At 33.2% G+C, this 25,897-nt stretch overlaps 1 protein-coding gene across 7 annotated transcripts in view; it reads left to right on the top strand.

Annotated features, from left to right (window-relative positions):
• Window positions 1-24,794, top strand: part of LOC129805327 (cerebellar degeneration-related protein 2-like) — a 70,730-nt gene extending 45,936 nt beyond the window's left edge. For all 7 annotated transcript variants that reach the window (XM_055853169.1, XM_055853170.1, XM_055853165.1 and 4 more), the window contains 7 exons: window positions 5,910-6,022; window positions 6,703-6,851; window positions 6,970-7,168; window positions 12,785-13,061; window positions 17,755-17,854; window positions 17,928-18,096; window positions 23,346-24,794. In XM_055853169.1, coding sequence (XP_055709144.1) covers window positions 5,910-6,022; window positions 6,703-6,851; window positions 6,970-7,168; window positions 12,785-13,061; window positions 17,755-17,854; window positions 17,928-18,096; window positions 23,346-24,614 — 2,276 coding nt within the window. In that variant the 3' untranslated portion in view covers window positions 24,615-24,794. The remainder of the gene's footprint in view (window positions 1-5,909; window positions 6,023-6,702; window positions 6,852-6,969; window positions 7,169-12,784; window positions 13,062-17,754; window positions 17,855-17,927; window positions 18,097-23,345) is intronic.
• Window positions 24,795-25,897: the final 1,103 nt, after the last annotated feature.

The raw sequence follows: 25,897 nt of genomic DNA on the forward strand, positions 1-25,897 counted from the left end.
TATACCTTTTTGGATTTTTTTGTCTAATTTTTATACTGATACACCTCACGAAAAGGATAGTTCAAGAAACGCTTTGAAGAATTAGGGCAGAATCACATTGACAATAAAATGCTCGCCGTAGCCTCATCGTATTTCGTTAATTTACGCATTTTCATTTCAATTCTTACGCAAATTTTCCATTGCCGTATTACCTTATCTCATACTTGGTGGCACTAGGTGAAAATAATATAAGAAAATTGAAGAAATAAAACGAAAATTCGATAAACGGTGAGCAAAAAAAAACTGTAAGAGAAGTTAATCGTATAGTTTTTTTGCTCACCGTTTATCGCATTTTCGTTTTATTTCTTCAATTTTTTTTATATTATTTTCATCTAGTGCCACCGAGTATGAGATAAGGTAATACGGTAATCGAGAATTTGCGTAAGAATTGCAATGAAAATACGTAAATTAACGAAATACTATGAGCATTTTACTGTCAATGTGATTCTGCCTTTAAACGAAAATCAAGAAAAGTGTATTCTTTCGGCCACTTTCTCCTGTTTTGAATTTTTTTGATTGCTTATTTCAAGCCTAAATCGTAAAAAATATGCATAAGTTGTGTACAAAATTAAGATACACGGGGAACTGGTGCAGTAGTAAACATAGGGTAGTTTTAAACATAAATTTTTATGTTCATACTACTTGGAGTGATTTCGACCATTTCTTCAGTGGACAATGGTCTTTTATAGTCTCTATAAATTAAGGTATTGTCCTCCGAAGTGTAATATCCAATTTACAAAAAAAAGTCGCAGTGTAACTTCTCTACGTCTACTACAGCCCCAGTATCCCCCAGCATACTATAGAAATTTAATTTTGTTTAGTAAATTGCATATTTTAGGAGATTGTACTGTTTAGTAGACTGAATAAAGGCCTCTATACATTAGAAGCAATTTTTGTCAAAAATTGCTTACTACCGTAGAAGGAAGTGTCAAAATTTTGATGATAATTTCGATGGAATTCAGTGCTGTATTTCGACCGGATATTTATAATATATCAGCTGAAGTCAAAGTGGGAAATTCGGTCTGATCTTTTGTTCTTCAATTTGAATTTATTTTGTCAAAGTTTCGATCCTGGATGGTATCTTTTTGAGGGCCTGTTACTTACAAATTCAATTTTACTAAAAGACATAGTTCTAAAATACTAAAAAAAAATGTTTAAAAGTATTTTAGTAAAATTGAATTTGTATGTAATAGGCCCTGAAGAAGATCCCATCCAGGATCGAAACGTTGGCAAAATAAAGTCAATTTGAAGAACAAAAGTTTACACCGAATTTCCCACTTTAACTTAAGCTAATTTCGATGGATATTCCTCTCAATGTGTAGAGGCCCTAATATAAACTATAATATCACAGAATTTTAAATACTACCAAATGTGGTTAATTTTCAAATCTGAAGCTTACATGAGTTTGATAAGAAGTGATATATTTGTATGGTGACGAATGGTGGAAAAATATCCGGCAAGTTAAAAAAAATTTGTCTCTTTCAAATCGAAAAGTCATGCTTATTTAGTATGTATTTCACATAAAATTGTTATATGAGCAAAAATGATAAACTATTTAAAGTGCTAACAATAGCCGGAAGGTAACTTTTTCAGTCAGTTCAACTAATGAGAGATATTTAATTCGGACATTTTCAACAAGCCTAACAAACAACCTAACATATCAATTTCAAAATAGTTAAAATTTGTAAAATAGCAAAAAATAAACATCAAGATTAATTCTTTTACCTTCAAAATTGATTTCTGGTGTGACTTGGAAATTTATAAAAATTATCTATTTGAGCCACAATCTTTTCCTATATGTATGATGTATACAAATTATCAAGTCAATGGACTTTAAATTTAATTCCGGAATGTAGAATCTCATATTAGTGCAAATATTGCATAAATAGAATTGAAAATAACATTAAATTGAATAGTGAGGAACAACTCTAATCTTGATAACTTTTGACAATTTATTTCTGTTTAAAAAAAATTAATATAAGAATTTTGAAATTTTTTTGATGTATTTTCGATTTTTTTTGACACTTTATTACCCAATAAAGAATTTAACACTCACTCGCAAATTTTCAAACATTAAAACAGGTATATTCCACAAATTTTTATAGTTTAACTGCAAGATTTATGAATATGACAACGCAATATGTAATCATAAACGAAAAGACTTAACAGTCCAATCAATAAACATATTGCCACATAATGAACGTCAGTTAACTCAATAATTTTCATCAAAGTCAAAAGTGTGTATAGTTCTTACGCAAAGCGTTCAAATTACATAAAAAACCGTCGTATGTTTAGTTTTCTGAAGTATTTTGTGCAAGAAAAATTACCATTTCCGCTGTTGAAGTAAAATCTTGACCATTTGGAGTTAGTTTTTCAGTGTGACTCTGCAGAAGATCCCAAATGAATTCATTGAAGCGATCATTTGATCGTGTTTCTATTGATTTTTATAACAATCTCTTTTCTCTTTACACTTTATTTACCATGTTCGAAACTTATAATTTACGAGAGTGTTAGAGAGTATTAGAAAAAAAAGATGTGTTAATAATGAAACTCCAGTTTAAGTGATGATTCAGCTCAATGACTTTTTTCTATGTGTTTAAAATTTCATGATTTTGCGTTTTATATAAACATTCATTACATGAGTGATCCTCTTTTCGATTGTACTAAACGTCAATTTCAGGTGTGATTGCCGGAAAGAAAAATGTTTGGTAGCACTTCTTATTTTGCTTTCAATGAGGGAAATTGTATACTTAATGTGATACTTACCTGAGTATTTGAAATAACATCTTCCTTGGAAGAATGTGGTGGTTCACCTCATGGAAGGTCAGAAGTCAAATGCCTTTTAATGAAGAATTCGCGGAATGTTTAATCTTGCTGGTATATCAAAGGGGAAATGTCTCAACATTGCTAATTTTTCTACCATTCACCGGGAGGTCTTTTGATTGCGAAGAGAGAGGATGCCTTAAAAAGTGTGATCTTTTGGAATGATGCACATTACAATTTGAAATTGAATGAAGATGAAAAGTCGCAAATCATGACAAGAATGCTATTTCACTTTCCGGCATTGTGTCTGATTATTCCAAAGCAACAAATTGGATTCGTTAGCCAAAAATTCATAAGAGGTGATTTGGTGAAAGTTCTCTGCAGAAATTACTTTTTGGCATATTCGACATGAAGAATTGAGAGATTTGGCACTTTTTTGCTCACCCAACAAGAATATCTCGTCACCTCCTGGGAAAATCATTGAAAGTTCAGGAGATATATTTACCAACTGACTCTTTCAATCATAAAATAAAAGAAAGGATTTTCATGACCAAGCAAAATTGAAACAAAATTGATTATAAAGAAAAGAAAAGACTTGTTAGACACAGAAGGGTACATATTAAGGAATAATAATAAAAGAAATGAAATCGGCAATCAATTTAGTTAATTAGGTATCTATAAAGTTAAATGAATGTGTTTATTGAAATCATTTGAGACTCATTGTTAATGTAACGGTATTTTAAAGAGTTTCGCGGTTTTAATTTGCAATTGGTAGTGCTTTATTGGCCGGCAAGTGCACTTGAAACAGGGAAATTTGAAATCACGCTCAATTCCTCATGCCATCCGCCGTGAGATTTACCTCTAATGCCGGTTTCAAAGAGGCTGATAACTTTCAGCTATTGAGATTCATTCCAAAAAAGCGAGATATTAATTATAAGTCGGTATCTCTTTAGGTTTTGAAAAAAAAAATTGAAAATCCATATATTTCGCAAAAAAGCCGCAAACATTTTCAAAAATACCGTAAATGTGCCAAATATGTGTTAACGTTTTGTTTTTGACGAATTTTGTTTTTGGAAACTTTTTTTTTAAATGGCAAAATTTTGATATTTCTACTTATTGGCTAATACTATCATGGTACTATAGTCATTGAAAAAAAAGATTTTACTTTTTTGAATTTAACTACTCAAAAAATCTATTTTTAAAAACAAAAAATAAGTGAGTTTAAACTCTAAAGTGGAAACTATTTTTTAAGGGAATGTAGTAGGGAGTAGGGAATGAAATTGTTTCGAAGAATTAGTTTTTTTTTTTTATTTTTCAAAAAAAAAAATCAAAAGGCTGTAAAAATGAAGCTTATAATTTAGAATTTAGTATATTGTCTTAAAGATAATAAAATTATATACATTTCAAATAAAAAAAGAGCAAGAGAAATCTTAACCCGTTCCCGAAATAGAGCACTTTAAAATTTTTACCAAAAATCGCAAGTGAGAAATTAAGCGCGACACGCCATCTTTGGCGCTGTGTATTTTAATCTAGAAATTTTTCTAGCCAAAAGGAAAAAATACCTATATATAACTTATTTAATTAAAAAATTAAAAAAATAAAATCTTAAGTAGTAAGAAGTTTCTTTCATTGGTAATACCTTCTAGTGGACACAACATAATAGCTGTTAATTAAAATGTTGTGTTGGTCTTACATTAATCAATTATGTCCTTTTAATGAAAAATTTTGAAAAATAAAAAAAACAATTAAAATTTAAATTTGTGTTTTAAATGGCTTTCTAAAATAAACTGCATTTATTTGTATACAACCTGTAGGTTTCATTTTTGTAAATGAAACCTACAGAAATATTATATCATTAAAGTGATTACATCTATTTGAATTTAAAAAAAAATTGATCTTATCCATTGGAATTTTCGAATATATAATAGGATCGAAAATTTTCTGAATTAAAAAGAAAATATACAAATTTTCAGTTGCCAGCTTATAAACAGTTAAAATCAATTTGAGCCTTGCATATTTAAAAAAATTTGCAATTAAATAAAAGGTCTATACACATTGTGACTAATTTTCGTTATAAATCGCATTTTTGACAGAATTTTGACGTTGCCACATGCAGCAGTGCAGATAATTTTCTTGAAAAAAAAAACAATTTTTGACGACAATTGATTCCAATGTGTAGAGACCTTTAAAAGATTTAAACTTACTCCAAACGAAAAAAAAGAATGAAGTGTTTTCGAGATAAAGAAAAAGGTGATACTTGAAACTTTTATCATCAGAAGCTTAAAGTGGAGATTTCTCAAGGTCATTGTCTTGGTCATTTGTCATTATCTTAACGAAAATCGGCTTAGACAAAATGTAAGACATATCAATCGCATGACGTGCTTTCGAATTATCCTAAAAATTTGTTTATGAGGGGGATAGCGATGGTGTGGGGAAAAATGAAAGGGCAACTAAAGACCGTAGGTCAGTATCTCTTATTGTTTGGCCTTTAGCTCTGCTACTAGACGAATGGACAAACACGAAAACGTAATTTTTCTCAATTGAATCTTGTTCACATCATTTTGCTAGAAAACACTCTTTCGCAGAAAATGAGACATTACTGCTTTCGACTTTGATGAATAAGTTTAGTATAGATTATGTACTAAAATTATTAGATATATCTTAAATATCTTTTATAATATAAATATTTTGTAATGCAATATCTCTGATTTCTGTTTAGATTTTTTTGTTCACCATATCAACACTATTTTTTTTTAAATTGATTGGCGGCACTCACTTTGCGATCTTCAAGCCCTTTCATCACCTTCACCTTCGCAAAGTGGTGCTCTAATCTTTAGTACAAAAGTACCATCAGTTTTCACTGGCTGTGGCCTATTAGGTGAATTTTAATTGAACATGTTTCGCCTTTCATTTTCTTGCAATTTGAAGGTGGAGGCTGGCAAAAAAATCTCTTGTCCATTTACGTGGGTGAACAATCATGTCTTGTTCACATTCTCCTCTTATAGAAGTGGTATTTCTCTCTTTAATCGTTATTAAAACCCTTGAGGTTTCATGCCATGTTAAATTTTCACTCACCAATTAATACAGACAATCTCTAATCTTTGCAGATCTTCAACTGGCAGCCGAATTGGGAAAGACATTGCTGGAGAGAAATAAGGAATTGGAGAGTGACTTGCGGCAGCATCAAGCAATTATAAATGACCAAGCGCAGGAGATTGAGGTAAGAAATTCATGTCATGCTTAACATAGAAAAAGATCAATGACCATTGGGACTGTTGTCTCAAGTAAGATTTTGAAGTATGTTTTGGAGCTAAAAATAAATCGATTTTCACCATTTCAAGTCACATCTATCGAATTGTTGGGATTCTTTATTGCCAAAAGGCAATAAACTCACAATGTCCACAAACTACGTGTCATTGTTGGGTGTCGAGAACAATTGAGGATAATAAGATTGATTGAAATCTGCGGTGAAAGACCATAGAGTTATTGAGAGATCGTGGAGTTTATATTATGAGCTCTGAAACTTTTTTTGCATTGTTATGAAACATCCAAACTGAAAAGAGCATGAATACAATGATCCATTTCTACGATTATTTATGTTTTATTATCTGATGGATTAATTAAAAAAAAACAACACCAAAAATTCTTCACGCCACTTGACCATTTCTCACTGAAAATCTTGCACAATCTTAGATAAAGCTCCATTCATGTGAATTTAACCAAACTTTCTGGGTAAATCTCTTTCTCTCATCGTCCAATTTCTCCTCTGTAGCTTTAGAAATTTGTCAGTATGATGAACTGAAGAAGATACCGAATTAAATTCACGCAGATGAATCATGGCGGGAATTACCTTCGCAAAAAAATTATCCTCTATCTCACCTTACAATTTTTCTGCAACAGTATTTGACTAAGCAAACGGCGGCGCTTCGTGAGGTGAACGACTCGCGGCTCCGGATGTATGAAAACATTGAAATCAGCATTTCGGACTTGGAACGAGCCAATCATCGATTAGTTCTTGAGAATTCTGCCGATAAGAAGCACATTAAAACGTAAGTTTTATCTCAGAGTTGATCTCTCTTTTCCCCCAAAAATAACATCGAACGTGCGATGCTAAATAACTTCTAAAAGAGTGTAATCTAAACTACGAAATGTCTTAATATCTTACAGCCTGTGCCACACTGTTGAGACTTTGGAGTCTCGATGTGAGGAACTCGTTAAGCAGAATGAGGACCTCAATAAGATCATTGCCATGGACAGGCGGAAGAAGGAGCGCCAGCAAAACAGGGAGAATGGGTGGAAGGATGGTGCGATGAAGTCATCAAAATCGCGCCAGGATAACCACGATAGTGAGCCTGAAACTGAAGAGGTGAGATTTGAAATTTTTCCTCTTATTTTTCATATTCATCAACATGTGTAATTCCTTTTTGCCCGAATAAGTTTATACTTTTTGAGTTAATGAAAAACAATTTAATGAACAACGACTTTTGGAAACATTGAATGTTCATCCAATATACACTACACAGAATAAAAATAATTTACAAAATTGTTAGTAAATGTTTGTGAATTACTATGGGGATTTACAAAATCCTGGCAAATCGTATAATCGGTATAATCCACAAAAAGGTTTGTAAGTGTTTGTTCTTTTTCCAGAAACATTGTTCATAACTTGAGAACTTTATCAGCATTTTTTGTTCCTTTACACATTTGTCTGACAAAACTTTACGAACAAATGACAAAATTTTACGAGCATTTTTCTCTGTGTTTAAAACATTTACAAACAAATATTCGTTCAAAAAATGCTCATTAAGTGATCATATCACAAACAATGTTTGTGAAAAAGTACAAACTTTTACGAACTTTTTTGTCCCAAATAGCAGTCCCCAATAATAATTCACAAACACTTACGAACTATTTCACAAAATGTTTTTTTCCGTGTAGTAGAACGAGAATCGTAATATTGTATACATATATATAAAACAATTCTATAGAAAATAATTAACATTTATCCTTTTAGAACGAATGCGATGCATATAATCCACTATTATTATTTTTATTGATAGTTTTCTAAATATATTTCTCTTCCTCTACCAAATAAGTATACTTATTTGGTATACTTAGTATACTTATTTGGTACTTAGACCGGGGCAGATTAGCCAGTTAAATGAATTTTTTCATTGCGTTTAATTTGTTAAAAAATATGTATCAATGAAGCAGATAAATATTTCAATGACTAGGAAGGGAGGTATTTACTTCCAATAAATAGTGGTTTTCGCAGTATTCCTTCTAAGGCAAACTATAACGTCCAACTGTATAATTCTATCCATGGCTAATTCTGCCCCGGTTTCCCCTGCCCTGGCCAATCAGAAAATGCGAAGTGACTCAATATTTTATGATTTTTGATATTTAATTAACATATGGATAATGTTGTGGATTACACGTGGGATTGATAATAATTAAAGGAAAAATACTTTGTTTATTCTTGCCCAGGTCTGTAAGGTATACTACATTTTTTTTTGAATTTAGAAATGTTGACGGAAAAATATTTTAATTTATTTTGGAATCCCTTGGCATAATTCTAAAACCTTAATCACTTTTTTAACATGACTTTTCGGCTATTTTATTGTTATTAATTTATGAATTGATAAAAGACGAACAATTCCAGTTGATAAGGTGAACTATTAAATGACCACTTAAAATAATGCCGCAAGTTCAAGACATGTATTAGTCACGGTATAACTACGAAAATTAATAAGTTAATTATTTTGTGGCCTATATACTGATAAACAACTTATATTTAAATAATTTTTTTTTCAAAATCTTCAAAATAAATAGCCAAAAATGCTGCAATATGCATAGGGTAGGGGAGACTGGGGTAAAAAGTCACAATTCGAAAATTTCATAATTCAATATCTTCCAAGATAAAAGAGATAGCGGCTTAAATTTTTTTCCTTAAATAGCTGCCATGGACCTTATTCAATGTCGTAAATTTCTCAGAATTCTTACAGGGGATTTATAAAATAAAAAATATTGAAATTTTCAGGCTTGTTTTTGAAATATTTTCCTTACACGAGATATCAATTATTACCTACTTATTTTCCAAAATTGATGCACTTGGGAATATTTCCTAAATGATTTGGATTCCCTGAGTACGAATCCACTATCCGTTTTAGCATTTTCCAAATATCCTTCTCTCCAGAAATCTTTTTATTAAAAATGACCACTTGGGGTAAAAAGTATCAAAAGGTATGGGGCAGAAAGTAACAAAAACCGAAGCAATTCCTGATGTCTCACGGCGAAAAGAAACGTCATTCATTCTCATGTGTCGTTGCTTGTTGTTTATTTTGTATGGGTCACACAATTTGCAATTTTATTGGAAAGTGGTGTTCTAGTGAGGTCAATTGTAAAATTTTATGATATTTTCATGTTCCAACTGCTCCAATAAACAACCCTGAACAAACTCTTGAAAAACCGCATTATCCGGAAAGCTATGCAATGTCAGGGTGTTATATTGTAATGATTGTAATTCACCAGAAGTCAAAATACGAACAGGTATACAAGGCAAGAAACTTTTTAAGCAACTAAATGGAACTGCTGAAAAAACCACTAGAATATCTCAGGCTCTGAGATAGTTCGATACCAGCCAACAGAAACACCATAAATATTTTTTTTTTTTCAAAAAAACTCTATTTTGTACTAGACACTTCTTCCTTTTTTTAATTTGTTTATATTTTTCACTTGAGTGACGTTTACTCGGCAACTCTTCGGCAGATTTCGTCAAATGCATCTCGCTCAATTCGCCATTTTCGCCTTTTCAGAATGGTTGAATAGAATTTTCTTGCCAAAAATAGACTTTGGAAAATAACTTTAAAAATGCTTTTCTCGTTCAGATAGGAAAAAATCTGTTGCACAGAGGTGTAGAGAAATAAATATCCTATGCAAATATGTCATCTAGGTATTTTTTAAAGTTACGGGAGCCCGTAATAAAGCGTATCAAAATGTGGTAATTTTACCCCATGCCTGATACTATTTGCCCCAGCATTTTTGAGAATTGTCACAAAATCACCTTTTAGAAATCGGCTCAATAAACGTATTTCCTTACAAAATAGAGCAAAAATTACTTCCACAAAGTTGTAGAGCGGTAAATTTCCTATAAATCTGCATTAATTAAAAATTTCTGAAGTGCTCGGGTAGCTAGTAAAAAAATAAAATATCCGTTTTGTGACTTTTTACCCCAGTCTCCCCTACAATTTGGAAGTTCGGACTTGAATAATTTTGTAAATATGGAATTGTAGAGTACTTTGAAGATTATTTATTAAATTATTTAAGCAAATTTTAAAGGCAAAAAACAAACGAGCAGTAAAAAAAATCAAAATGGGTAGTAAAAAATTTAAAAAGGAGCAATGATCAGTAAAACATCTAATTATAGTCAATAAAAAACTTAAATCTTTGCAAAACTGGGTTTAATTTATATAATTATTTACATTTAAAATTGTTGCAGATAAAATAAAAAGCCCTTTATTTTCCTTTTGCCAAAATTTGGACGATAATATCCACTGTTTCAATTTTTTTTGTTACTGCTTAATTTTAACTTTTTTCTCCTCTTTTATGCAATGCCAATTTTAAATGAGTTGTCTGAACTCTAAATTTATTTGTTTGGAATTTCAAATTTTACTTAATGGTCTAGGAACTCTAGGAATCTATGACATCTAGGAATCCTTCAAGATCTTTAGTGAACTTGAAGCACATTCGCCTAGAAATTCTTCCTGGAGTAATCCTTGTAAAGAAAGCTGAAGTCTTTTACAGCTAAAAAATTTAAATCTATTTATGAGTTTTTATAATTTTTGGTTTTTATTATCAATTAAGGTAAGTGTGTCAAATTTCGGCATAGTTGCATGCAAAGGTCAAAGTCTTAAGTTTGAAATGTAATATTTTAAATTCAAATTGGTTTTTTTATTCTTTCTTCTAAATGAGTGTTGCTAGGAACCTTGTAAAGGGTTTATCGTCTTTATTTACTCTAAAATCATTCTTAATACATTTTAAAATGAATAAAAATGTAGACATAGCTTTGGTGCCCTATATCGACCACCTTCATTCTCACAGTTCCTTGCCCTTCGGGAATTCTTCCACGTCATTTTTGCACGTCATCTCGTTTGTCGAAGCTACATTTTTTGTTATTCTTTTGCATTGTATAATCGTTAGAGTATGTAAAATCTAAAAGTTCATGGAAATTCGAGGAACAACAAAAAGGTGACCGAAATTGCAAGCTGGCCGGAATTTGGCACACTTACCTTATAACTATTAATAAGAATTGAATATAATTATAATTGAGTTAAAAAACTATTTAAAAAAGTTCAATATAAAATTAAAAAAAAAAATCAATTTAACTTAGGAGTTTTTCAACATTTGCAAAATTTTTCCTGTCTTAAGAGTCGAAATAGACTCAGCTGACCCTCGAGAGTATTTAGCCTGTAAAATTTGTCAGTAAAGATTTATCCTAAACTGTCATACACTGAGGACTTAGTAACATCAGTTAGAGTTCCTTTTTTATAAATTTCCCTTACCTTATCCTTTATTTCCAAGTGTTACATGCTAAATATTCTCGAGGATCAGCCTGAGTCTATTTGGGCCCTTAGGGCTATACCACTACTAAGGGCATGAACCATTGAATCCCATCTTAAATTGGAATTTTTCTTTAATATTAAAATATTTTAGAATTGCAATATATGATATACTGATTGAATACTTTGATTTTATAATTTACAAATGCAGTTTGAAAAAATATCAATTTATTCAAGGTGGTATGGCACAGTATTAAAGCAATAACTAGCCTTTATCAGATTCTTTTATTTTCAGTTTTTGAGCAGTTTTTAGAACATTCACAGTTCTGGATTAGTTAGAGTATTTTCCCTCGATTTGTTAATCCTTTATTCACATAAAGAAAAGATACGTTAAATACAAATAAAAAAATGATATTTAAGGGAAAACATATTACCTAATTTGTTCTCAAAGAGTTAAAGTTATGGGTTCTAGGAAAAAATCTAGGAAGTTTTTTTTTCTAAATATTGAGTTTGATGAGAAATTTGAACCCACTAAAACTCTTTACATTTTCAAATTCACACCGTAAAATAATATTACATATAATACATTTTAAAAAATATCATTTTAGTGTAGATCTCTTCTACAAATTTCTTTTCAAAAAAGTAATTTTTCTCACTTCTAATTTATGCATTTCCCTTTAAGTGGCAACGTTTTAATGTGTTAATGAGAAGGAAAATAAAGCAAATACAAATTTTCAAAATGAATAGAATATAGAGCCATGCCCTGCAAGTTTTTTTCTCATAGAAAGAATACAATGCTATCACTAAATATGCCTTTTTAAAAATCTATTATTCATTTTTTTTACAACACGTGGTGAGAAATATCTGAGTCAAGGCAAAATTGGTGAATTTATAATGCGTCAAAGCTCATGAAAGTCATGAAATATTTCAGACACTACGAAAAGAATTCAAACAATTCACCAAATTCGGAATAGTATGTCGAATAAATCACGAGTTAATAGCCCGTGTCCCTCTAAGAACATCATATTGAAACCCCCCAATTATGCTTGCAAAGTATGATGTCTTAAACATATTTGAGAAAGAACCAACATTCCATTTACAATAATGTTGTTTTTTTTGGTGGGAGGGGGAAGGGGGAATAAATTTTTTTTGTTAGAGTGGTATATTTGATGTTTTTCTTTTAAATAAAATTCATTTCTTTTGAGGCATTTCTCGCGAATTAGACAAATTTTTTTCCGCCTTTGCAATTTCTCAAACGCCTCATTTACCTAATTAGCCGAGTCAATATGCTTCATTTGAGGAAATGTACAAATGCAATCGTGTGCATTTGATGTTTTCGCGCGTCTGCAAGTCAACTTCCCTTTTCCTTGTTTTTTCTTTAACTTACTTTCAGACTAAAGCTTTTCTTATGTGGAACTTTTCAGGCCTCCAATGCAAATGTGAGAGAAAATTCCTCCCATTCCCTGAATTCTTCAAATAACCATGAACTAGGCGACTTGAGCAGTCTCTCTGTGAGATTGCAAGATGTTGTTGATTTTCCAACCAATGGAACAATTAGACCCAGTGCCAATTCTACAGAGGACAGCATTCACGAAAATGAGGAGCTGCTCAAGTTGATGAGTGACTTAAACAATACCAAGAAGGAACTCATGTGTGAACAACAAAGAAACTCCGAGATGGAGGAACAACTTATTTCAATCAGTAACTATCACATTTTTATTTATTAGAGAAAATCCTTTAGAGAAAATCAGAGATATCTTACTCTGTTTCAATAAATTGAATGAATTAATGATTGATTGAGTAAGTGATATCCAGTGAATGTTCATGTTCATGTACATTGGGTATCATTTTGTGTCAAAAGCATGATATTTTCCACTAAATTGCTCCCAATGGATAAAGGTCTTTAAGGTCTTTAAGCATATCTTTGGTACCGTCGTCGTTGCGGGTGACTTTTTGCACTCGGGGGGTGACTTTGCACTCTGCTATCCGTAAGACTTTCATAAATTCTAGCACTTATTGATGGTCTTCGCCGATCCGGTTTACCATGTTAAAGTATATAGGGATATGTTATGTACCAAGTAAGGTATAATGATCCCCAAAAGGATTCTTGTAGTTTCAGTAATAGTCAATGAAATGCTAATATAGGTATTTTGTCAAAAAACGGCTCCGTGAAAAAGTTATCTGAAGGTACAATTCCAAAATCAATTTCAGAGTAGTAAATTGCCCAAATCCAATCTAAATTTATCTGGCTAGAATAATCCACTCCGATTTTGTTCATTATTTTTTATTAAAATACTGTTATGATTCTGATGGGGCAATCTCCAACCCGTCACAATCGAATGCCAGGAACGTCGACCAGTAGACCCAAGGAACTATCTCAACTCTCAAACAATAAATCGTGTATTAAGTTTAATTCATTTATTTAACTATTTCATGATTTATTTTAATTCACTGGATAACTTCTTCCAATCTATTGGGGGCTTCCTGCCCTTGATTTTTCCAAAGCGGCCTTAAGCTTCCTCCTTCTCTCCCTTCTCTTCTGTGAGGCTGTTTTCTTCGCGATCGCTCCGACGTTCTGTGATGCCTTCTTGTCCAAAAGGTCCCTCAAATCATAAACATAGCCGGGGATCTCGAGCTGCTTCTGACGGTTCCAAAGGGATCTCCTTTGGAAACTCTCCGAGCTGTAAGTCAGCCTGGAGCTTCCGGCTATCTCCCGTTGCTCGACAGGGGGGTGCTGCAGGGACTCCAGCGACCAGCGGAAGTCGCGCTGTCTGCCCTTCAGAGGCTGCTTTTTGCAAGGCGTTGTGGAGCAAACGGTACTTTGACTTCTCCCAATCCGAGAGACAGGAGAATTCGAAGCAGGTGGATCGCTTGATTCCTCTACAAATTTCGGCTTCTTCTTCGTCTTCGTCATGGGAGGAAGGCCAACACTCTTCTAAAGACTGGGTGGGGGAGGGGCCCAACCATCCAATTTGGGCAACTTCGCTGAGCAGGGTACCCGGAATAACTTCCTCTTCTTCAGAGACAATCTCTTTAGAGGTTGAATCCCCCTGTTCCGTCGACACTGGAATCTCGTCGTCTGTCTCCCCAGGGGTCTCTTCTACCACCTCTTCACCCGGAAAGTCAGGGGATGGTGGAAAGCCCAAATCTTCCTCTCTTATGAGGGCAGCCACTTGGCGACGGCGTTTCTCAGCAGCTATCTCCCTCTCCTTCGCTCTCACCACTCCTGTAGGCAACGACTGCTGAATTCTTCTCACCTCTTGGAGACGTCGTCTTTGTCTCCGCCGGCTGGCTTGAGTTTTCACCACTTTCCCGTAGAAGATTGGGTACTGGGGGTACTCCTCACACTCCGCTGGCCCGACTAGAGGCTCTCTGGGAGCCTCCGGTATTCCCTGGGGTTTATCTTCCGCCAATTTGGAAATCGCGTGGTGCAGTCTTCTCTAAACAAAGATCGGGGCTGTACTGCCACACAATCTTCACAGAGTTTGGATCTCTGTACTCTTTTACTCCTGAGGGAGAGAGTGATTAATTACCAATACTCTTCTGCTCGTGATAACGGGGCCTTATTCAGCCTCACACTATCGATAACAGGGGAGAAAGAGGAGGCAACAAATTCACCAACACTCTCCTTCTCTCGCCTAAGGGAACGGGGTAATAATTTTACCAACACACTCCTGTATTGGGATAACGGGGCCCCGAAAGCCACACACTATCTTAAGAGGGGGCAACGAATTTTGCCAGCACACTCTTCCTAACTCTCTCCTGAGTAATAATTTGACGGGGCGAGAACGGGGCGACAAATTGGCCTCACACTCTCTCCAACACACTCCTGGGAAAGGATGGGAGGGGGATTAGAACGGGGCGAATATTTTGCCTCACACTCTGGTGCATCAAAAAATAGTCTTCAGAAAGACTGGAGTAATTGATTCCTATGCTTTTCGCACTGAAGTCAATTCTGTGGATTCAAATTTTGGCCTTCCCCTTTAGGCCCCATATATTTGTGGTGCTCGCATGAATTTTAGCTTAAGATAAAGAAACTTTATCTTGAGCTAAAATTAATTATTTCTCCAACAATTTCAGGTGGATAACAATTCTCCCTGCATTGCTTTTCCACCTGTTAGCAAGCAGCATCTCTACTCTCCTATTTGGCGCGAATAATTATAATAAAATTAATTATTCGCAACAATACTTTTTTTCACTATTATCTTTCTAAGAACGCATGATTTATGTTATAAAATTGCATATTATGGTCTTTCTAAAGCTTTATTATAGAAGTATTTGGCTAAAAATTATCCAATTTTATGGGAACTTAATATAAAATGACCGAGGTCTACAAGATGGTATGGTCGCCATCTTGATTTGACGTTTCTGTCCGCCATTTTGAATAACTGTCAAAACAAAAATCTCACCCGATTGAGCTGAAATTTTAGTATGTTCTAGCTGATGTCAAGGCCTTTTCAGAACATATATAAAATCCGACCTAGGTCAAGCGATTGTCTGGAAATTTGGGCTCCAAGTTCAAAATTTTGACATTTTCATGAATACAGAACTACAGGAAGCTTCTTTTATCAAAACGATCACAAAAAAATAGCGTTATCGTTAGGCGATGAGATCTAACAAACAAACAAAAAGAATAGTAATGTTTTTGTTTATTTGAGAATTATTTGAGAATCTAAAAACTGTTTTCGCAAAGATAAAAAATAAAAAATAATTAAATACACTTTTCGTTTACTTTTTTGAAATTATGTAAGAGTAAATAAATATATAAAATAAAAGTCTCAACCATTTTTAATGGTTACTGAAGCATTTCGTTTAGGTTTTAAATATTGAAGATTAAAAAATAAAGACCGCCAAAATATGAGTATCATAAAATTTTAAATTTTGAGCCTTTGTATCTAGGTAGGGGCTAGATGTAGAATAGAACATAGATACATTCTAAAAAGGTCTTGACATCAGCTACAACATACTAAAATTTCAGCCCAATAGGACGAGTTTTAAGTTTTGACAGTTATTCAAAATGGCGGACAAAAACGTCAAATCAAGATGGCGACCACGTCATCTTGTAGATCTCGTGCATCTTACCCTTAGATGTGAAGATCTTCATTTTATTTTCAGAATGTTGTTTCAGAATATCAGAAATTGTTGATTTTTTAGTATTTATTAAAAAGTGCAAAGTTACCCGCAACTTATCCCAGGTGCAAGCTTTTTTCTTGATTTTTTTAACATAGTAAAATTTTATAAAATTAATGCTAGTGGCACGAAATCCATTTATTAACAACTGAATACAAATAATTTTACCCATTCACCTCCTTCCCTTCACTTTAACTATCCACTTTTAGAGGGTAAAGTTGAAAAACAGCGAAAAAACGTGCAAAGTCATCCGCTACGACGGTAGTCAAAATATCTCGATTTTTTCTGGAGCTTTGCCTTATTTGCAATAGTATTCGAGACAGTAACAAGAAAGCCTTTTACCGTTTTTGTAAAATAAATTTTAGCTGAAAATAAATATTAATAAAATAGAATATTTCTAAACAGAATTTAATTCTGAATTTTAAAATTTAGAAAAAAAATTGATAAAAATTTATAACACTGTAGATGTAGATAATCATTTGTTTTTTGATTTTTTTTTTGAAAAACTAAAAAGAAATAGGGTTTTATTTTTGAATTTTAAACTCTTCAAATTATGAAAAACACTGTTGAATCTAAATTACGTTTTAATTTTACCAAACTTTAAAATACTTTCTTAATCATTGGGGACATTGGGAATCTGGAAGGAAATTTGAAAAATATAAAAAATCAATACTTAAAATAATTAAATATTGGGGGAAGTGGGGAATCTTTTTTTGAATTGGAGTACCTTTAAAAGAGAACTTTTTTCTTTTATTTTAAATTTAACTTTACAATTAGTTTCTGGAGCTAAATTTTATCATGGTGCAGTCTAGTTGCTTTTAAAAATTGTAAAAATGGAAGAAAAATATACTATTTCACTGGTAAAAATAAAAGGGTCAAATTGACCCTTTTCCAAAGGATGGATCATATTTGACTCTTTGAAAGGGTCACCAGGTACCCTTCGAAAGGGTCACGGTTTTGACATCTATTTAATTCCGGAATAAACGAATAAAAAAACAATGAAAAAGTGATCTTTGGTGTTCGCTCAGATGAGAGAAATATGATATCAGTAATAAGTTTACAATAAAACATGATTATTCGTGATAAATGTCCATACTAAATTTCAAGAGACACAAAAGTGAACCTTTCAAAGGGTCAAATACGATCCATCCTTTTGAAAAGGGTCAATTTGACCCTTTTATTTTTACCAGTGTTATAAGGTGTCCCAACCCAACTCCCCCTAACTATATTAGTATTATAAAAGAGGATGTATTTTTTGTTTTAGTTCAAGAGAACCAGACTCTACAAGGACGCTTGGCGAATTCGAATGCGAATGAAGAGATGAAGTCCATACACGATGAATTATCCATTTTAGAGGAAGTTCGGTGAGTATCTGGAAAGATTTATCACTTTACGGATTGATCAATTTCACGGATGCTTTTATTGCACAATCTCCAGACAAGGTCAAATGTGCAGTCGCTGCTTGAGGATGGTGGATGATAAAAACCTGCAGCAAGACGAAGATGATGGTCTGATGGGAGTGGATGCTGAGGATGATGATCGTAGTCTGATTGAGCTCATTAGCTCGCAGAAAAGTGACCACGTGTATCGCCCACCACCGGCAAAGGTAAATACGTCATCAATTTCAATCTCTTATCTCTCCTATTTCAACTGGCTGCTCTTTCAAGCCTATCACCTCATACCCTCTGTCCTAATGGATATTGGCTTCGAAATTCTCAATAGTTCTATGTCAATTGCTGTGATTAATTGTGGTGCTTGTGCTTCATTCTTTTCCACTTACACAAATAGACGTTTTAGGGTATTATCGTGAGATATTTTCTGTGAGAATTAAATCACGAAATTATACCGGTACGGCCTTAAGAGATTTCGTGTTGGCAAAATTGTAGAAAGTGCCTCAGAAAAGTCACAATCAATCAATATGATAAGTGATCCAACTAGCAGTTTCACTTTTATGAACTCTATGAATTATTTTGTATTTCATTCACCTCATCTTCGATTGTAATTTATAAATGGTAAGTCATTTGGATCATCAAATTGGAATTTCAAAGTCAAAATTAAAGCAATTTTAAAAGTTTTCATCTGGCACTTCATTGAATTGCAAAGTTCTCAAATTATGTTGTATTTCGTGACCAATCAATTTGTGATGAAGCTTCGTGGATTTTTTTTAAAGTGTTTCTTTTTTTTCTTTTTAATTGCTCTAGCCTAAATTTAATCATTAGAGTATTTTTTAGTATTGCTGGGAAAGAAGATAGAGTGTGAGAATAAAAATCATTAATAAATTGTTTATCTGCAATCTAAAGTGTTCCAGAATAACTTAAGAATAATCGCATTACAAATTAATTAATTGCATAAAATATGATTTTTTTTATAAACACATAAGATTTTCTTTAGTTTCCGAAATTCAGGCGTTCTTTTCAAAAATAATGGAGCCATTTTGAAATTATTTGAACACTGGCGAAGTTTAGAACATGACTGTCCTAATGCAATTACAGACAGCAATTTTTCCTTTTGGATGACATAATATTAAACAATGACAAAGTTAAAAAAAAAAACTATAGATTAGAAACATGGCATATCTATTCTATTACAGTGTTTGAGATCTTACGTAGATAGCTCGTGTTATATTCTGCTTGGAGCATAATTTTATAACTGTGCTAAATCTTTGTTTAAAATACAAATTGTCTAAACTTTTGACAATTAAATGGAAGAGAATAATATTTTGCAATGTCATATTGTATTGAAAAAATAATATTACGCATTTTATACAAGGGGTTATTCATAAGCAATTACAGTGGCTCGAGTTCTCGGTTCCCCGAAAAAAAATATATGAGTTCCCCGGGTTCCCTGAAAAAAATATAATGAATTCCCTGAAAATTGTATGGGTTCCTCGTGTTTTCCCCGGGAGTTCCCTGAAGAATGTATGGATTTTCCGGACTCCCCATGAGTTCCCTGAAAACATATGGGTTCCCCGAGTTTCCTGTGATTTCCCTGGCCGGATTGGCTCGAGTTCTCCGAAATGAGTTACCCCTTGATTTTATATTATATAATTTCTTTTATTATAACAGTATATCTCCAGTAGTGCAAAAATTATTTACACTAATAGACTTTTTGTTAGTTCTATAATGGCCTCTACACATTAGAGAAATTAATGTTAATATTGAAGAGCCTTTTCTACACAAGAGTAGGGAACTTGCTTCAATATATAGGCATAAATTTCTCTAGTGTGTTGAGGCCATAAGTGTTCTTCATGCAATTAAACTATCAATATTATTTTGAAATGTTATAGGGTAAATAAAAAGGGGCTTTTTCATCTATTTAACATGTAGGGTCCATAGACTGACGCATCATGGAACCACTATAAAAAAAAAAACTTGAATATATCTCGAATCAGCCATCTTTAAAATTATATGTGTCAGAATTTGACAGCAATTGGGCCATTTAGTTCTCAAGTTCTCAAGGTACTTCATCGTAGAAAAGGGATCCAGAAGGACCGTTAATACCTCTGGGAAATTGAATTCATAGAAGAGCCTTCCCGACTAAGGTCTTCGGTTGCATTAAAAAAAAAAAAAGTTACAGCTGTTAGAATCAATCAACCAAAGTTTTTTTTAAATGGAAAATTCCGAGTTTCGTTTTTTGATTAAACATTATTATTTACGTATGAAAATGATAACCCAAACCAAACATAAATTAGATAATTATTATTAACCGGACTCTTCACCGTTAAGTAGGATGATTCGGATTTGGTTTTCGGACTTTCATTGTTGCACTACAAGCAAAAGTGGCGTTGAATTATCTGGATGTCGACAAGATGTCAATATTTCAGAAAACATCGAAAAATCAATTATATTGTGTTGAACGATCCCAAAGTAAAATTAAGATAGTTAGTTAATATGACCGTTTCTTCAACATCTTACATGATATTTTGGTTATGAAGAAGCTCTTCGCACAATGGCTGCAGCTTTTGCCCACTTCAGACCAAAACCGAAAAATCCAAAACGAAGCAAAATTGTACGAAATTGTGTTTGAACTGGTCGTCCAGTCGCCATATTCGCAAGACCAGGACTCTAGACAGTTTTATCCAAAGAAATGGCTTACTGATTAACGATTTCACTCAAATGACGAACTTAAATCTGAAATTATGGGATATTTTTGAGAGTTTTCGAAAGTCTTCTTTTTTGACGGGATAAAAACGCTATATCGACTTTTAAAGATCGTATCTTGACAAATAGAATTGAATTTTCCCAAAATCTTTTTTTTCTTACTTAGTCTACGGACTTATTGCCGGTATGTTATATAGGATGTTTGAGATATAACGGTTGTCTTTGAGTAAAATATCATTTCGTGATATAAGTGTTTTTTTTTAGATAAAATATAGTTTCTACTGCTTGGAGTCGCATTGTATGAGGAATGTGGATATTTTGAATATCTTCCAATTTTACATTATTTAGTACAAACTTATATTTTTAATTTAATATTCTATTTTTTATGTCCCAAGGAAGGTCTCAAACACTGTTGAGAAATGGGCATTTTATGTATTCCAAATGAGATCAATGGAATCTATTTTGTAGATTTTGTCCTGTGTCACAATTTCACACGAAAATTTTAAATTTCAGCCATGAATTATTTTAGTACATGCATGTGCTAAATATTATATATAGTACAGCCATTTTATTAATTTGATAGCTTTTCGGATTAAAACCAATTAAATTTAAAGTATTCTTTCAGATATTTCACGAAAATATTCGAAAACCAAACAAAGAGACAAATTGAGCAATTTTAGTATTAAAACACCACGGCACAGTAATATTCCTTGTTTAATAAACTAAGCACTGCTCTTTCCCCCCATAAATTTCTCACATGCATTTTACACAATTTATTTAATTACTCTTTCTTTCTCTTCTTCTTTTTATTTTTAGGACGAAAATCACGCTTTTATCACGCAAATTTTCCGTGGCTTTAAATTCATGTTTTACATATTACTTGTACTTTTCATTTCTCTTCGATAAAATTTCATTTAATAATAACTCTGCACAAGTGAGCACGTGAAAAGAGGGGTACACTGGTTTTATTGGGTTTATCTTTTTTTTTTGGTTTCATAATTGGTTGTGTATTTTTTCTATTTCTTCATTTTGCGAAATCCAATTTTATCATATACATACAAAAGTTTATTGAAGAAATTCATGTCGAAATTTTTTTTTCTGTTGGTGGATTCACAGAAAGTCTCCGTAAGTGTTATTTTCATTTCTTTTCTGATTTCTTATCGTAATTTAGACGTATCATTTGGGGAAAGTCTTTTTTAAGATTTTATTGTAACTTAAGTAGAAGGAAAGAATATTAACCCATGAGTGAGGAAAATACGCGATTAGTAATTGAGAGATTAGCAAAACTAGAAAATTAACTATTTAATTTGCATGTTTTTGTGGCCGTTAACGTGTATTTTTGTTGATAGAAAATTTTTGTGAATTGTGTAATTTGCATTAACCCATAAACACACCTTCCTGAATGTCTTTCTTTCAAATGCATAGAGTTTATTTTAAGAAGAAATTATAAAATTTTTGTTTTTTTTTGTTTTTCTAGAAAAATTCAACACAATTTCAGTATGATTTTCTTTCATATTATTATTTTTTATAGGCGAGTTGTTCGATTTGTGAGCACCTGACAAAATATCTGCATGAATTGCCAGTGTCGTTAGTTTCTTTATTGCTTGAGTTATGGCTACATTATAGGAGTTTAGCTTTTTTTCGATGGATCCTAAAGATTGTACAGTGGCCAGCACTCCTTATTTATCGTATGATCAGTTTGCCCAATTATGACAATTTTGATTTTATGTAAAAACCATATTTCTGAAAAAGATTTGTGAGGAAAAGCATTAACCCATTAATTGAATTGTTAGGCAATTCAGTTTTTGAAAAGAAAAAAAAAATGATAACCATTCAGTACCTTTTGATAAATTTACCAGCATAACATGAGTTATTTATCATTTCATTAATCAATTGTTTTTTTTTAATGTGCCAAAATACTATTTATTTGATACTCTAATTAATATTAGAATTAAGGAAGGTTTAAAGTCTTTTCTCTGGAGTGTGATGCTGGAAGGAAATGTTAAAAAAAAAACAAAAAAAAAAGAGTTCTTACTAAAAGACAGTGCCAAATTTGCTAGCGAAACTACTAATCTTAAGGATTTTTTTTCTAAAAAAAAGAAACAGATTTAGTATCTTAATTCCTAGTATTTAGCATTGAGCAAGAAAAAGACAGAGATCAGACACATAAAATGTGATATTTTTTTTATACGAGGAAAATGAGATAGTAACTTAGAATTTAATGCCTTTTTTGAGAAGAAAAAATCGCTGTACAAAAAGACATTTGATAAAGAATGTTACATGGAAATAAAAGAAAAGATAAAATGGAAAGGAGTTAATTTATTCTGTTTTATTGCATGGACTGATTTCTATTATTTCTAGATTTTATTTTTTTTATTGTTTTATTTTATGTAAATACTAAGTTTTTATTTTCGTCTAATGTCTCGAACACTGAGCCGTCACATATAGCTCTTGCACAGCATTCTCTATAAACTAAAATATACTACCGTTCTTGTTCCCCAAAAATCCTCCCTAAAAAAAACAGATCCTATAGTGATTAATTTGGTGCTGAAGAGGAAGATGAATTGCATGCTAAATGGCATCTCGTGGGCAAATCCTGTGGCGACAATCCTCTGGTTTGTTGTGTGACCATGGACTCTAACACAGAGTGACTAACTATCCCTATGTTGATGTTGTCTTATCATCCTCAATATAAAACCACCAAGCCCACGGGATCAGCTAAATCTTTAATGGTTATTGCAATGTGTTCTTGCAGGAGGTATCCAAACCGGATAGTTTGGATTTGGCAGCGGCTCCCGTTGCTAATCCCTATCGGGTGCTCGTGGAGCGATATGAAGCCCTTATGGAGGAACAGAAGCGTCGTAGTCAAGTACTTGGACTGACAGAGGATAGTCACATGTCCGGAGATTATAGTTCAATTCACACCAAGGACACCGACGAAGAGAGTGCTACGGGAAGTGGCAGAAGGACTGCTCAAGCTGACAATGGCAAAAGTACTGGTGCCAGGAGAAAGACCACTCTGCGAACACCAACTGACTTTTCCGAAACCGAGACTACAAGTTCAGGATATTCCGATGAGACCAGCAACAAATCTACTCAAACAGATGAGCGTGCAGGATCTTTCCTTTGCACCATTGCAGATGGGGAAGACTGTAAGTTCAGCATTTACGACGATGCAAGCCCTATTGGATCTAGATTCCGCAACAGGCCAGAGTATCGGGAGCTGTTCAAGGAGATCTTTGCTGTGCTCAAGAAAGCTGCAGAGAATCGGGATGAGGGTGATAAACTACCTTTACTGGACGACACCCATCCCCCAACCGATGTTAAAGTACCACCAGTTACCCCAGCTACTGAAGACTTACCAGAGATCCAGGATGATGCTATCAGTGTAACGTCCTCCATGATCTCAGAGCAGTCAGTTGCAATGTCTGAATGCATCACCAAGACAGAACGTCGAAAGATTGAGCAGCAGAAGAAGCATGCAAATCAGGAGAATAAGCCACCAATTGGACAGATTGTTGAGGATGGCCGCATCCTGACGCCATACAAGCGCCAACCCCTTGAATATCTCTCGGTGAGTGTTAACGTGAAGAAGAAGCACAGGAAGAATCGTCGCAACCATGCCATAGATCGATCAGATTCTCCAGCTGGAGTCCCATCTCCGCCCAAGGTGTTTTACGCCACGGGCAGTGGACGAAAGAGGCGCGATATGCGTCCCGTGGATCTAGCCCATCTTAGTCCTAGTGGATTCGAGTGGCCAGGAAAGCAGGCCAGCAACCGTGGTGTTTCTCAATCCCCATCCACCCCATCTACTGCCAATAGCAGTCGCAACGAACTAGACACGAGTGCCGTTGAATTCCGGCCGAGTACGGCGTCGCAGGATCTTCAGAAACTCAAGAAATTGGATCTATCCTATGCTGAAGTGCTAAGGCGAGCTGACAAGTGCCAGCATCAGCACTGGCGTAAGAATCAAAATCAACACCATAATTCTGGACATCGACATTATCAGCAATCTAGACGCTGAATATTTTGCAACAGCTCGGCTCAAGGCTCCCTTCTTCCACTTAGAAGTGGTCCGTTTTAATCCTCCGTTATGATCCTTATAATATTCAAAAAAAAAAAATTATGTATCCAAAAGAATCCTTTGTACCATATTTTCGCAGCAGTCTCCAGATTCAACAATAAAAAAATAGATTCAATGTAATGGTCAGGGTATTGTGTATTCCAAGGATGATCTTTCTGCTTCTATTGTCCTCAATGGTTTCAGTTTTTCTAAGTTGATATTGATTTTTTGCGGTACTTTGAATCACCAATCAAAGGTAAGAATAAGGTTTTTCTTATTTGCAGGGAAAAATGGAGTTGTGGTTTTTGAATTAAGTTTTATAGGCACCATAATCAGAACGTTCTACGAAAAAATGCACTTGTACTTTTTCCAACAATATTTTATGAAAATTACTGATGATAATGGATTCTCTAGCATTATTTTCAAAATATTTCATAATAGTAATATTATCCATAAACTTACCCATCATCGTATTAAAAAGAACTTGATTTTTTTAGATTTTAATTTTGAAGCTACTGGACTTTAGGGATTTTCGAAAATTTTATTATAGGAGAAAACAGAGAAAACCCTCATCAGAATTAAGTTTAATCGTTAAATCATAATAGAATAACTAAATTAAATTAATTTATTAAAATTAAGTTAAATATTAAGAAGTATTTACAGGCTTTTCAAAATATCTAATGCATTATTTGTCATTAAAGTCCTAAACCTAGGAAGGTTTTCCCAAAAATCTTCCTTGGTAAGATATTAGAGAAGTTAAGCCCTATGGTTAAACTTTAGTTCTGGAACCTACAAGACTGTTAATGCTTTGAACAAAAGTGAAGCATTAAGTAAGGCCTTAAATAGACTCATGCTGATCATTGAGAATATTTAGTCCGTAAAATTTCAGTGGTTAAAATGAAAGGGTCACCGGGGATCCTTTAGAAGTGTCGCTGTATTGACACTCATTTAACTGCGAAATAAACGAATAAAAGCAATTAAAAAGTAATCTTTGATGCTAACTAAAATGAGAAAAATAAAATGAGTAACAAGTTTACGATTAAACATAACCTATCGTGATAAAGTGTATGTAAAGAAGCATAGAGTCGAAGGAACACCTGTTCGGCAGGGAACACTTATTGGTATTTCGCCAAAATATTGAATTTTATTTAATGTATCTAATAAAATGCAACTAATATGACATTTTGTCATTAATCTACCATTTTCTATATGGATAGGTGTTCAAATTTCTAAGTACAAATGGT

Source organism: Phlebotomus papatasi, chromosome 3, assembly GCF_024763615.1.
Source record: "Phlebotomus papatasi isolate M1 chromosome 3, Ppap_2.1, whole genome shotgun sequence".
Taxonomy (NCBI): Eukaryota; Metazoa; Arthropoda; class Insecta; order Diptera; family Psychodidae; genus Phlebotomus; species Phlebotomus papatasi.